General features: G+C 47.1%; 1 protein-coding gene and 1 pseudogene across 1 annotated transcript in view; one reads left to right on the top strand and one right to left on the bottom strand.

Moving 5' to 3' along the window:
• The window catches only part of Cwh43 (cell wall biogenesis 43 C-terminal homolog), a 46,598-nt gene extending 39,262 nt beyond the window's left edge, over positions 1-7,336 (bottom strand). The window contains exons 1-4 of the mRNA XM_026785247.1: positions 7,294-7,336; positions 5,344-5,535; positions 1,299-1,419; positions 84-238 (exon numbers count right to left, since the gene is read on the bottom strand). Coding sequence (XP_026641048.1) covers positions 84-238; positions 1,299-1,419; positions 5,344-5,535; positions 7,294-7,336 — 511 coding nt within the window. The remainder of the gene's footprint in view (positions 1-83; positions 239-1,298; positions 1,420-5,343; positions 5,536-7,293) is intronic.
• A 3,464-nt stretch (positions 7,337-10,800) lies between these two features.
• On the top strand, positions 10,801-13,113 carry LOC101999624 (annotated as a pseudogene).
• Positions 13,114-13,283: the final 170 nt, after the last annotated feature.

Below are 13,283 nucleotides of genomic sequence, written 5' to 3'. Positions count from 1 at the left end.
AACATTCCTTGTCAGATGTGCTACAAGGGAGAGCCAGATGCCAGCCGAGAGAAGATCCCCAGATAAACTGACTATACCCTTACCTGTGCCAATGCAGTCAAACATAGCTATGACGCTCAATGTCAGGATCACTCTGTTGGACATTGGATAACTCCAAATCGGGTTCAGTGATGTGTACCATATCCGGAGGACAACAAGAAGCATGTGTCCCAGAATGAATCCCCAGAGTTTGAGGTACCTGGAAGTGAAAGTAGTTTACTGAAGACTTTAAGTGTGGATTCAGTGTATTACGCCCACTGTGGATTTATTTCACAGAATATGGCTCTGCAATTGTGTTTCTGATCATCTTCAGGGATGCCCTTGACTTACTTAGCCTTTGTAGAGTCTGGTACCTAGGCAACTTACACTAATTTTTCTAACAAAATATTTTTATTAATTATTTTGGAATTTCGTGCACGCTGGTCACACTTGCTTCCCATTCCTCCCAGGTTCACTCTCTCTTCCTTGTGCCCTCCTCCCCCATTGTGGAATAATCCTTTTGTACGCTGTGAAGATGTGATACTCTCATTGATAATTAAGAGCTGACTGGCCAATAGCTAGGCAGGAAGAGGTGAGAGGATGCTGGGAAGAAGAAGAGTGGAGTCATGGGTAGTCACTAGGAGACGTGGAGAGAAGCAAGATGAACCTGCCATGCTGGAGGAAGGCACCATCATGTAGTAGAGCATAGATAAGAAATATGGGTTAATTTAAGTTGTAAGAGCTAGTTAGTAACAAGTCTAAGCTATTGGTTGAGCATTTATAATTAATATTTAAGTTTATCGGGGAGCCATCAGTCCCAATTAAAAAAAAAAAACTCCACTTACACTCCCTCTTTCTCTTTCCAAAAAAACCACCACGTCCAATTTCTGTTGCCCAGGAGACCAGTGAGATGCCTTAGCAAATTAAGGCACTTGCTGCCAAACCTGGCTACCTGAGTTCAATTCTCTGGGACCTACATGGCGAAAGGGGAGAACCAACTACTGAAAGCTGTCCTCTGGATTCCACACATGCATGTACACACACACACACACACACACACACACACACACACACACACACACACTCGGTCTCTAGTACCAAGAATAATCTTAAAAAAATAAGATTGATAGCAAGTATTTGCACTTTACTTTCTGTAAAGAAAGGCGGACTTTTACAAGGCCCTGTGGAAGGGAAAACTGCCCTGAAACTAATGGTCAGAACTTCGCTCCGGGAACTGGTCATACCTGCTTATCTACGGGTACCTAAGACATGAGTCATACCTTTGCAATCCACTTCCTGTCCACCAGCTCACAGCTTGCACTATCAGCGAAGAAGACACGCCAAGAGCAAGAACCACCAATCGAAGCTTGGCATTCGGAGCCTCAAAGGAAGCTATGCTGCCTACAAACAGAGAAAGGAGAAAGGAGCCTGCAAGCATGCCCTGGCACCCAGCAGTCTGCATTTGATAAGTGTTATGTCTGGTTCAGTCTTTGCTTTAAAGAAGATAAAACTAAGAGATACCTATCATTATCATCATCATCATCATCATCATCATCATCATCATCATCATCATCATCATCATCATCATCTATGCCCCAGCAATGCTTAAGCATACATGAACAGCCCATTTATAGAAGTTATCCAGTTGTTTCTATCCTGGCCACTCCTAGATGCTAATGTTATTGTCATACACAAGGTTCCACAGTCTTCCTTTATGCTGTCTATCCAGCGCTTTTTGGGCCTTCCTCTTTGTCTTATCCCCTGCGCTCCTCAAAGCAATGCTATCTTCGGGTATCTGCCGTTATTCGTTCTCATGCCATGGCCAAAGTATCTCGAGCGCCCTTGCCATATCCTGTAGTTTACTTCCTTCTGTACATGGAGATGTTTCTTCATGTCATCGTTGCACAGTCTATCTCTTCGTGTGACACCTAGAATCCTCCTGAGACATGCCACCTCAGACACATCCAGCCGCTGTTCTGAGGAGTGTTTCATTGTCCAGTCTAAATCCTCCTGAGACATGCCACCTCAGACACATTCAGCCGCTGTTCTGAGGAGAGTTTCATTGTCCAGGTTCCGGAGTGTAAAGAAGGCAGCTCAAGACAAGTGTCTCATGTACTTGTAATTTTGTTGTCATTATGTCTCTGACCAAACCTTTCCTAGTGCCTGGAATGCAGCCCTCGCTATCCCTGTCCACCTCTTGATGTCTGAAATAGATCCCTCCTTTGAACTGAGGTTTCCTCCCGGAGAGACAAAGTTGACTGTTTACTTGAGGCTCTGATTCTTTATTACAGTGTTAAAATCCTTGTGCCCCCTTCTATGTGTTGTACTGAGACTTCTCCATGTTTGCTTTCATACCAAGGTCTTCACTGACTTCCACCACTCTATTTACCACTGCCTGCTGCTCATTTGAACGTTCAGCAAGCAGTGCTGTATCGTCGGCGAAACGTTAAGTTATTGATTCGCACACCACCTATCTGCATGTCTATCTCCTCGTCCTCCAGGGCTGTTGTGCTTCTGTTAGTTCCAGGAATATATTAAAGAGTAGTGTTGAGAGGACACATCCCTGCAACACCCTACGACTGTCTTAAACTCATCACTTAGTTCTCCACAGACTTTGACTGGTGCAAAGGTCTCTTTATAGGCATTATTGTCTAGTATTCTTAGGATTTTTCTCTGGGTACCTGTAGAACCTCACTGTTTCCCAAAGTCTTTCCTCCAAACGCTATCAAATGCCTTTCTGAAGACGATGGGGGAAATATTAAATATCGACAGGAGTGAGATAGAGAAAGTTATCAAGAGAGCGAAACGCAGGAAACCCCAGGAGTGGATGACATCGCGGTAGAGGAGCTGGAGGCGGCTACAATAGACTCAGGGGCCGAGGCGCTTCTCAGACTCCAGAGAAATGGGAACATAAAGTGATTCCCATGGAATGGAAGCACTCAGTCAGAATTCCCATCCACAAGGACAAGCAGGACTCCTCGAGTTACAGGGGCATTAATTAGTTCGTTGTGCCATAGCAGCAAGATCTTCTCCTCCGTTATGCTGCAAAGGATCAAGGGCCGAACAGAGGAGATCCTAGCAGAGGCCCAGTGTGGATTCGGGGCGAACGGGAGCACAATTGATCAGATCTTCACTTTGAGGTAACTGGCAGAAAAATGTGAAGAATTTGGAAAAGACTTCTATGTCTGTGACATCGGCTTATACGACAGATACCCACACACCTTCTTCATTTGTGTTCACTTGGGTAGGGTTCTCTCATGAGGTCCATCAGGTTAGAGTACACCACTCAGTAGCTTTCTGGCACATTCACAAACTGTCACCTATCCCCGCTAGTTACAGACCACCCTCTCCACACCCAAAAGAAATCCCCTCCACATCAGCATCACTCCCGCCCCCCCCCATCCCCAAGAGACCACTAACCTGTCTCCATGGATTCTTCCGTAGAATCTTACAGTATGTGACCCTTTCTGGCTGGCCTCTTTCTCTCAGCATAACACTTTCAAGGTGTGTCTTTATTGTCGCCTAGATTAGCCCTTCATTCTTTTATGGCTAAATAATATTCCATTACAGAAAGAAACTCTACTCTGCTTATCCATTTGTCAGGTGATAGGCATTGCTTCTGTGTCTGGACTTTCGTGAATAACGCTGCTATGAACTCGTATATGCAGGTTTCTATATGAACAGAGGCTTGCATTTTTCTAGAGTGTATGACAAGGCGTAGAGCTCGGCTTACTATCCAAGGTCCTGCCAAACAGTTTCCCAGGGCAGCCAGGCTGCTTTATAGTTTCTCGCATTTCCATCAACAAGTGAAAACCGGATTGTTCCGTGTTTTTGCCAGCACTTGGTATTGTCTGTTTTTTTTTCTTTATTTTAGCTATCTGAATGAGTCAGAATAATCTAGGTCAATGAGAGTGAATTCATTTCATAGTGAGTTTTTGTTGCCGTTGCTTCTGAACCCTAGTTCTAAAAACGCAAGTTCAGCACCTTCAAGGGGAATCTCAGAACTGGCTGCACCGTGCTCTGCCTCCTTCAAGCACAGGGAGAGCAAAGGGTTGGTCTGCTTTCCTAGGGACTCCAAACACTGCTCCTGAAAATGTGACATGTCAGCTCCCAGACGGATCTGCCCGGTGTAGCTCACCAACAAACGCCATAAAGAAAGCCCAGAGAGGCCCACCGGGTACAACAGGAGGGTAAGAAGTCTGAACTTTCAGCTACAGCTCCAAGCAGATTTGAGCTCACAGTTTTCCTCTCTAAATCTAGTAATGACACTCCCTTTCTGTGGCTGCATAGCAGTCCGAGTTTCATAATCACTGATTATTTAATCAACCCCTTAGAGACGACATTCGGGTCATTTCTGTACTACCATGACCACTATCCCTGCAATGATTCTTATGTTCAACATATCATGTATATGTGGATGTATCTATAGGACACAGCCCTGTAGTGGGGCTGCTGGGGGAAAGGTCTGTGCTGTTAAATTGGTCTCCATAAAGTCTGTGCTGATTTATATACCCACCAGCCATGCATGAGCACCCTTACAACACAGTGTTAATAGTTTTCTCTGCCGATCCATTTGTGAAGTCATAAAAATGTATGCATCGTTTATGTTATGTTTTGTTATTTTAATTTTTAATTCATTTATTGTGTGTGTGAGTGTTTGAGCACACGCCTGCTCACACAAGTCGATGTCATGTGTAGAGGTGAAAGACGACTTGTGGGCGTTGATTCTCTTGCCACCTTGTGGGACGGAGGATAGAAGAACTCAGGTCGCCAAGCTCGACAGCAAGTGCCTTTACCTACCCAATCGTTTTTGATGGCCCAATTTTATTGTATTTTAAAGAACGAATGGTATTTCCTTTCCAAGGACTACATACGTCTTCAGCTGGTCTTCTAGTTCATTGTTTAGTCTTTTATTTTTGGCTTACTGAACTGTATGGGAATCAGCCCTTTGAGTAGCAGCACTGCAAATAGTTTTCACCCGCTGTTTGGTCACTTGCTGCCATGTTTCAGATACATAATTCTCATTTCTTATGCAATACCATTGGGCCATCCTTCTCAGCACTTCTAAGCTTTGTCATAGTTGGCCTGTTCTCCAACACACCTGTCCCTCCTTATTCTAGTGAATTTTAGGTTTTTCCAGTCGCGCAAAGATGTTAAGGTGGAAAAAGAAAAAAGGATTGAGACGGTATAGTTTTCCAATTTCACTACATTTTTTCTGAGGGGATAGTAAGGTGATTTTTAAATGTTAGCAATTGCCCACACAATGAATGGTCTACACCATTTTCCTTTTGGTTAACAGAAGAATTTCAGACGCTCAGATCTTACCGACAGTGACGATCCTCAGCAGAGAGAGTGTCCACTTCTTAGTAACGAGTCTCCAGATTGGAGGGATTATTAAGAGTATCGGGGAGAGAAACGCGACACCAAACAATTCCAGCCCGGTGAGCTCCAGCGTTTGCAGGGGAAAGTAATAGATCATGGGCCCCAGCCCATGGTAGAGAGACCAAGAGACATAGCCTAGAAAGATATTTAAGAGAGAATGTGACTTTGGCGTTGTCCCTGGTGGCAGCTTGCACTCTCTGGCTTGAGCTAGGTGCTGTTCCCAGACTCCTTCCCCTACCCAGCAGGCAGGGTGGAACATGTCTGTTATGAATCCGCCATCATCTCTTGATTTGTTCCCATAAGCATGTCATCATGCAGCCATGTCTATGCCTGTAGATAATCCCTTCCGTAAGATGTCATAGGCTGGACCATCTGATAGGAAACTGGCTTCCTGTCAGGGCTCAGGTTGATAAAATTCTCTCACCTAATTTGACCCATACATACGAAAAGCTAAAGAAGGAGTATTCCTTCCACCTATCCGAACCACACTCCTAAAGCCCCATCATTAGGCAATAGACCTTTTCTTGTGAGTAGACCATCCTAAACCAGACCTTGCTGGGCAGGCCTGGGAAGTGGAACAGATCTGAAGCCAAAGGCACCTCTGTGGGCACAGGCTGTGATCTTAGGCAATAATTAAAACCGTGGAGCTTGCCATGTACCAAGATGAACTGATTTTTGTTTGGTTGGTTAGTTGGTTGGTTTTTTGGTTTTATGACACAGGGTTTCTCTGTATAACAAACAGCCCTAGCTGTCCTGAAACGTGCTTTATAGACCACTCTGGCCTTGAACTCACAGAGCCTGCCTCTCAAGTGCTGGAATTAAAGGCGTGCCACATGTCCAGCTTGAGCTGGGTTTTAACCAGATGTCTTGTTCCTCACACAACCCATGTCCTATGGGTGAATAGATACACCTTATACTCTCTCTTACCAAAGCCGAAACAATTGGTGCAAAACAAAACAAGAGAAACTCCCGAGAACCGGAAAGTCCGGTGATTGTCTGGCGTGCCTGTGTAGTAAATGTCACTGAGCGCTAAAATCATGCCTCCTCCGAGAACTGTTAACCAGAGCCCTTCACTTTCTCCCGTCCCTTCTCAGCCTCGGGTGGTTAAACTGCAGGAATCATCCCACCTCACAATTCTCAGAATAAGGCCAAGCCTCCTGGAGGAATTTAGTGTAGCTTTCTGAGAAACCGAGTGTGAGTCACTTCACACCTCCCAATTTACAAGGCACGGGGTGGGGGGCAGAAAAATGAGTTTCAGCCTCTTCTGAGAGCAAGCTGCTCCCTGAAACTCTCGCTCTCAGGAGAGCGCCCTCCCCAGGCCAGACGTATGCTTGCTCAAAATGAACTGCAAGACTTTGCTTGCCGTGTCCCAAAAGATTCCCTGAGAGCTCAGGGGTTTAAGTATCCATCTTCCACCGAGCCAGGACACTAAATCCTCAGTACATCGTGCAAAACTGCTAAGTGAGCCCGGAAGACTAGAAACAGACACTTTTTTTTCCTTTTATAAACACAGTAGTATACTCGCAGCTACCAAGACCACTTGAGCAGGGGGCCAGGGCTAGAGACGGCAGTTACCCCGGTTGCTCACCTACATCCCCCGGGGAACCCTTTCCTTGGGAAAGCTAAGTCCAGTACTAAACTGTATTGAGGGAAACTTAAAGGTCACTGTCCGGAGCTGCACGAGATCAACGTAGAGAACTCTCCATGCAACGCCAGGGCGGCGTGGGAGCTGCGGAACCCTAGCCTGGGAACCTCCATCTGGATCTGAACTCCCTCGCTTCCACCCAGAGCGCGATAAGCATCTCCATTCCCGGCGCCGGCCTCTTCTGTGGGCTCTGTCGCCCCGGCAGGGAACAAGCCCAGTCAGCCTGCCCCAGGACGGCCTCGACTTACCCAGAAGGGTCTCCCTAGCGATTGCTCTCCACAGGTCTGGCATCGCTGCGGACACTTGGAAAGCCTTGAGGACCGTCCCTCTGAGCGCTCCGCGCTCCCTGCGGGGTCCGCCCTGCCTGCACGGTGTCCCCGAGTGGCACGCGGGTCTGCGGCGGCCACAGGAACACGAGCAGGGTGCGGCGCCTCCTCCCTGGCACACCTGTGCGCCGCCCCGCCCGACGCCACCTGTATTTTCAGCGCTGCTGGGGACGCGCCACCCCAGTGCAACCTGTGCACTCCAAACCCGCTGTCCAGACCAAACCAAATCTGCCAGTCCCTATCCCACCCCCATCCCACGAGAGAATGTCTGGAGTATGGAGCAGTTGCCGGGTTCTCGGAGGAAGGGAACAAGCCAGATCGGTGATGCCACTGGGGTCTGTGGATGCAGAGCGATTGGTAAAGCAGTTGCCTTACGTGCACCAAACCTTGAGCTTATTCTCCTCGTCTTATAGACAGGGCGTAGTGATTTAGATCTGAAACCCCAGCATTTGGGAGATGGAGTTCAGAGAATCGTGGGTTCAGGATTATCTTCCGCTTTGTTGGTAAGCGGGTTAGATTCCCAGGATGTTGCAGCTAAAAAGAGAATCTAAAAAGAGAGTTAGAAAGCCACTCCCAAGCAGGGAGCAGTGTAAACCTCCATCCTCCTCAGATCAAGGTGACTCCACGCCGCGCACCTGCCCTCATTACCTGCTTTTAGCTTTGGTAGTAAACACAACTCAGGAACTGTCAGTTGCATTCTGGGAGGTGGAGGGGAACAGAAATGGAAGACGTTCCAAATAATGGAGCAGGCGAACTGTGATGGAGTGCCTAAAATTTAGAAGAGAAATAGCTCCAAATGGCCACTGTTAGAAGTCCACAGCAACTTTGAACTAAGGGCTACTAGCCTTTTATGAAAACACAAAGATAGCAGGATAAATTAACGGAATAAATAGAACCTCCAAAAACCTCTCTTCTGGCATCATAACTTTACATAACCTTGACAAGTCAGTTACACAGGACAAAGGAAAGTTTTTCCAGCAAATGACCACAGGACAATTAACTACCCACGTGGGAAAGGATAAAGTCGTACCCCTACTTTACAAAGGATGCAAAAGCCAACTTATACAGCCTCAGAGACTGTAGTTGTTTGGATAACAATGTCCCCACTCCCAGAGCGCAGGCTTGGGTATTTGAATGCTAGGTCATGACGTGGTAGGGCTGTTTGGGAAGATCACTGAGGGTCTGCTTTGACTGCTCATAGTCTCTCCCCATTTCCAGACTGCTTCAGTTTTCCTAGTGCATGTTAAGCCAAGCGTCTGAATCACATGGGGGTGAGAATTACATTTCCAAAAGGGGCTTTACAGTGTTTGGATGAGGCTGCAGTCCTTAAACGCAGGGCATTCTCAGCAAATGAAGAACTTCAGCAATCAAAGACCTCAGACCCTGCACTGTCCTACCCTGGCGCCTCCCTGGTTCCTCTCTGTATGCATTACAGATACACTGATAAATACTTAGCAACCGAGGAAAGGCAGGAAGGTTTCCTGGGGCTCGTGCACTGAAGTCGAGGGTGCAATCCATGATGGCGGGGGAAGGCATGGCTCCGTTGCCGTGCAAATACATTGCATCCCCAGGCAGGAAGCAGAGAGAAACGAAAGCTCGGAAAGCTGGGAAAGCTCGTGATCTGCTCCCTTTCTCCAACTCACTTCAAAACTCAAGCCCAAGGGATGGCCCCGCCCACAGGGTAGGTCTCCTGGTGCCGCTTAAGCCTCAGAAACACCCTCAGAGAAGCATCTTGAGGTTTGCTACCTGGATGGCTCTAAATATCCGGTTGGGTTGACAGTGAAGATCAGCTTTCACGTGAAACGAAACAAAACCGCGCAGATCTGAGCCCTCTGTCTGTGGGCGCTTTGCTAGGACATCGTCAAGGTTGTCTCGTTTCTTACTCTCTGTTCCTATTGCTGTTATTATTGGCCCTCGGTCTCATTTCATTCTCGTTAACACTTGGATGGCAGCTCATCATAAGCGCTACTGGAAAAGGCAGCCTGTCTGTGAGGCCAGAAAGGGAATGTGAAATCTTGGCGAGCAGCTGTCAATCTCTGCTGCAAAAGTCTACGTTGTTGAGAGCTATTTTGAGGCTGAACTGGATAAAAAGCTAAGGCCCACGGTGCAGCACCTGCAGTGTTCCGAGAACACAAGGGGTGGGTGGGTCACGTGTTAAGCCTCCATGAAGTCTGGTCTAGTGCAGGGGAGGTCTCGGGACAAGTCTGGCAAGCTTCTCAGTAGCATCTTTATCCTGTGTGTATTTTAATTGCCTTCTTGAGGCTTTCTGTAATTGGCATTCTTCCAATGGCAGATTCAGCAACAGCCCTGGGGAGACGAAGAGGCATTTCATCATCAGCCCCCACCCATCCCCAGAGAATAGGCAGTTCTCTTTGTGGTTCTCCAGTCTTTCCCTTCACGGCACATGGTGGCAAAAGTTCCTAGTGGCTTCTGAGGCTTTCCCATGTCCCTTGAATGGGTAGCCGGGTTACTGTGGCCACAGCAAGTTAATCATGAAGCGGCTTGTAATTTCCTTGCTAGGTATCATACGTTAAATAGAGGGCCTGGGTGAACTTTTAATTACCTGGCTCGGCACCTCATCTTATTGCTATTTAACTGGAGAGATTAGACTGTGTTTACACCCAGTGCACAGGATATGAGCTATTCTGCTGCATGTTCAGCCCAGCCTGCCCAGTGTGTGCAGACAGTGGTGTCAGCTCGCCATCGCTGCTGCTACCTTGATTTTCGTGATTCGTTTGCCTTGCGTTTAACTTCACAGGCCTTACTGGCTCACTTCTGGGTGGAACCTCTTTTTCATCCTGAAGCTGTCATCTGCATTCTTACATTGCCTGGAAAGAAACGACGTCCCTTCCAGCCAGGCCAGCTGCTTCCTCCTCCCCTAGTTTGTAGAGCATGACCACATGAAGTTCAGTCAGAACACACTGAGACTATTTTTCTTTCTATCAGAAAACAGGATCTCTGGTGTGAGCCAGCACTACGAGCTGCGATAAAGATCTGGTCGCCTGGTGAGAAACAAAAATGCTCGGAAGAGTCTCCTCCTCCTCCTCCTCACCACCATAACCACCACCACCACCACCACCACCACCACCACCACCACCACCACCACCACGGCAGTCCAGGCTCACTGAGTTTTTAAAAGCACCTGCAATACTCCAGGAAAAGATCAATTCCTGGTTGACTTTGAGGTTTTGTTTTTGGCTTGGGCAAGTTCTACTTACTTATTTTAATGATTTGTTTTTATTTCAATGTACACTGTTATTTTGCCTGCATGTATGTACACGTGGAGGTGTCAGATTCCCTTGAACTGGAGTTACAGGCAGCTGTGAACTGTCTTGTGGGTGCTGGGGATTGAACCCAGGTCCATCTGGGAAAACAGCCCGCACCCTTACCACTGAGCCATCTTTCCAGCCCCTCACATGCTGGTTTGCAATGACTTACATCTGGGAGCCCATGCACCTCAGGTCAGTGGCAGCGATAGTCACCACTGTGAAGCTGAGGCCCAGGTGAAAAAGCAGCCCCCTCCCACCTGTCTCACGGAGACACCACATGGTTTTTGACCCAGTCTGTAAACGCAGGGGCTTGGTGCACTACACAGCACACAGCCAGTATTCGGCACTGACCTGGCCTGCACTAAGCCCTGGGTTCTGTCTCCACCACTGCTGAGGATAGGGGCAAGAGGCAGCAGAAGAAGATAGAAAGGAAAAAGAATAGAAGCAAGCAAGCAAGCCCAACTGCTCTAGCCTTCCTGAGTAGAGCAGTCCTGGGGCTTCCAGTGTGTCTTCTAAGAGGAAAAGCCCAGGGAGAGGGCTGGAGAGATGTTGAGGGGCTGGAGAGATGGCTCAGAGGTTAAGAGCACTGTCTGCTCTTCCAGAGGACCTGAGTTCAATTCCCAGCAACCACCTGGTGGCTCACAACCATCTGTAATGAGATTTGATGCCCTCTTCTGGTGTGTGGGCATACATGTCAGCAGCACATTGTATGCATAATAAATAAATAAATAAAGCTTAAAAAAAATAGATGTTGAGACCCCCCGTCTCCCTTTTGCTCTCTTTCTCTTTGGCCACCTTGCACCCAGCTGTCTCCCCACAGGCCTGAGAGCAAGGGAGTCGCCAAACTGTGGGCTCCACCCTCTAAAACAGTGAGCTCACAGAGACCTTTTCTCTCTCTGCAAGTGGATTCTCTCCAGGAGGGTGCTGCGGGAACAGAAGAAAGCTAAATCAGGCAGTGTCCTCCCAAAGAGGCAGAGAATGTCTGAAAAAAGGAAAGGAATCGATGATGCCTTTCTTACAAGCACTGACAGCTCCTTTTGTTCCAGTTCCTAGCTGATTGGCAGTTACTTAATCATTAGCTTTGATTGCTCGCCTTTATTTGGCTTGAGGATTTTCTAATTGCTGTTTGCTCTCGTTGTTTGCCTAATATATTGAGAGTGTTTTCCTATGGCACTAGATGATCCTTTTCCATGTTTTTAATGTGTGTAGTAATTCCATGGCATAGTAACATATAATTTACTCAATTATCCCCCCCACACACACACACATACTTCGAAGTCTATTTACACGACTTTATTTACGGGGATGCATTTCCGAACTAGAAAACACTAACTCTTCTTTGTCGCCATGCAGATCACTCAAATCAAAATCCACAGGTCTCCCAGCTCCACCAGCGAATGAAACCCATCCTCCTCCACATGCTGTGGAAGAAGATGGGGAGGAGGCTTGGGTGGAGGACACAACCAAGGAAGCGCAGAGGTGCAGAAGGAATGAAATCAATGAGCACGCGAAAGTTCTGACTCTCCAGGGTGACTTGGAAAGAACTGGAGAAGAGCGTGTCAACGTCCTGTTGATTTCGTTAAGAAAAAGAAAGAAAACGACGTTAATTCATCTGATAAAAAAATCACTGCTGAGGAAGAGAGGCTAGATGTAGAGGCCCCGGGTCCTCTTGTTTTGATTGACATTCTCCTTAATGAGAAGCTAAGAGCACATCGAGACACACAGGCACCATTTCCTAAGATTTTTGTCATAACGATGAAAGGCTCAGTGGTGTAATGTTATTTCAATTGTATTTTAATAAGTAAAGTTTGCCTGAAGATCAGAGAGTTAAAACAGCCCCACTGGTCAGCTTTACAGCCAGGCAGTGGTAACACACACCTCTAATCCCAGTAGCCACAATAGTTGCTATAGAAACCAGGCGGTGCAGGCCTTTAATCCCAGCCCTAGAGAGGATCATAAAATGGGAGGAGACAGCTCTCAGGCACACTCTCATTCTGAGGATTCCTGGAGGCAGGATCGTCATTTTGGACTGAGGTCATGGTTAAGAGCCAGTGGCTGCCTGTTTTGCTTTTCAGATCTTCAAGTTGAACCCCAATTTGTCTCTGAGTTTTTATTAATCATGCTTCACAGTGGAGACTTCCTCCCGGTCTGGGATGTGTGCTAGTGATGCATCGGGCTCAGCTGTCTCCAGGATACCACACATCTGGAAGGAAATGTACGATGCCAACCTTTTGGAAGAGGTCATCCTCAGCTGGTTGGAAAGAGCCTCTAAGAAATATGGCTTATTTCTTAATAAAGAGACTCGTGGCAAATCAGAGCCCCTTATCAAATGGTTGAAGGAAGCAGAAGAACCTTCTGGTTTTAAGGAAGAAGATGAAAATATTGAGGTAGTGTATTCGAAGTCTGCTATTGTACCAAAGTTAAAACTGTGAAGTCTGACAAGAATAAAGACGTTGACAGCGATTCTGTTTAAAAGGATGAATGCAGCTTAGCTTAACAGCGGGATACTGCAAACTTTACCCCATTATCAGTCAGAAGAGCAGCATGGATGTGCAAGAGCTGAAATGGCTTGACACTTGTTACCGAAAGCTGTTCCTGTGAGTGGTCTATAATTAAGGCCGTGGGGAATCTAGGGAGTCCATT

This window comes from Microtus ochrogaster, linkage group LG1, assembly GCF_000317375.1.
Source record: "Microtus ochrogaster isolate Prairie Vole_2 linkage group LG1, MicOch1.0, whole genome shotgun sequence".
NCBI classification, from domain to species: domain Eukaryota; kingdom Metazoa; phylum Chordata; class Mammalia; order Rodentia; family Cricetidae; genus Microtus; species Microtus ochrogaster.
The sequence above is the reverse complement of the archived record's forward strand: the minus strand, read 5'-3'. Positions and strand labels throughout refer to the sequence as shown.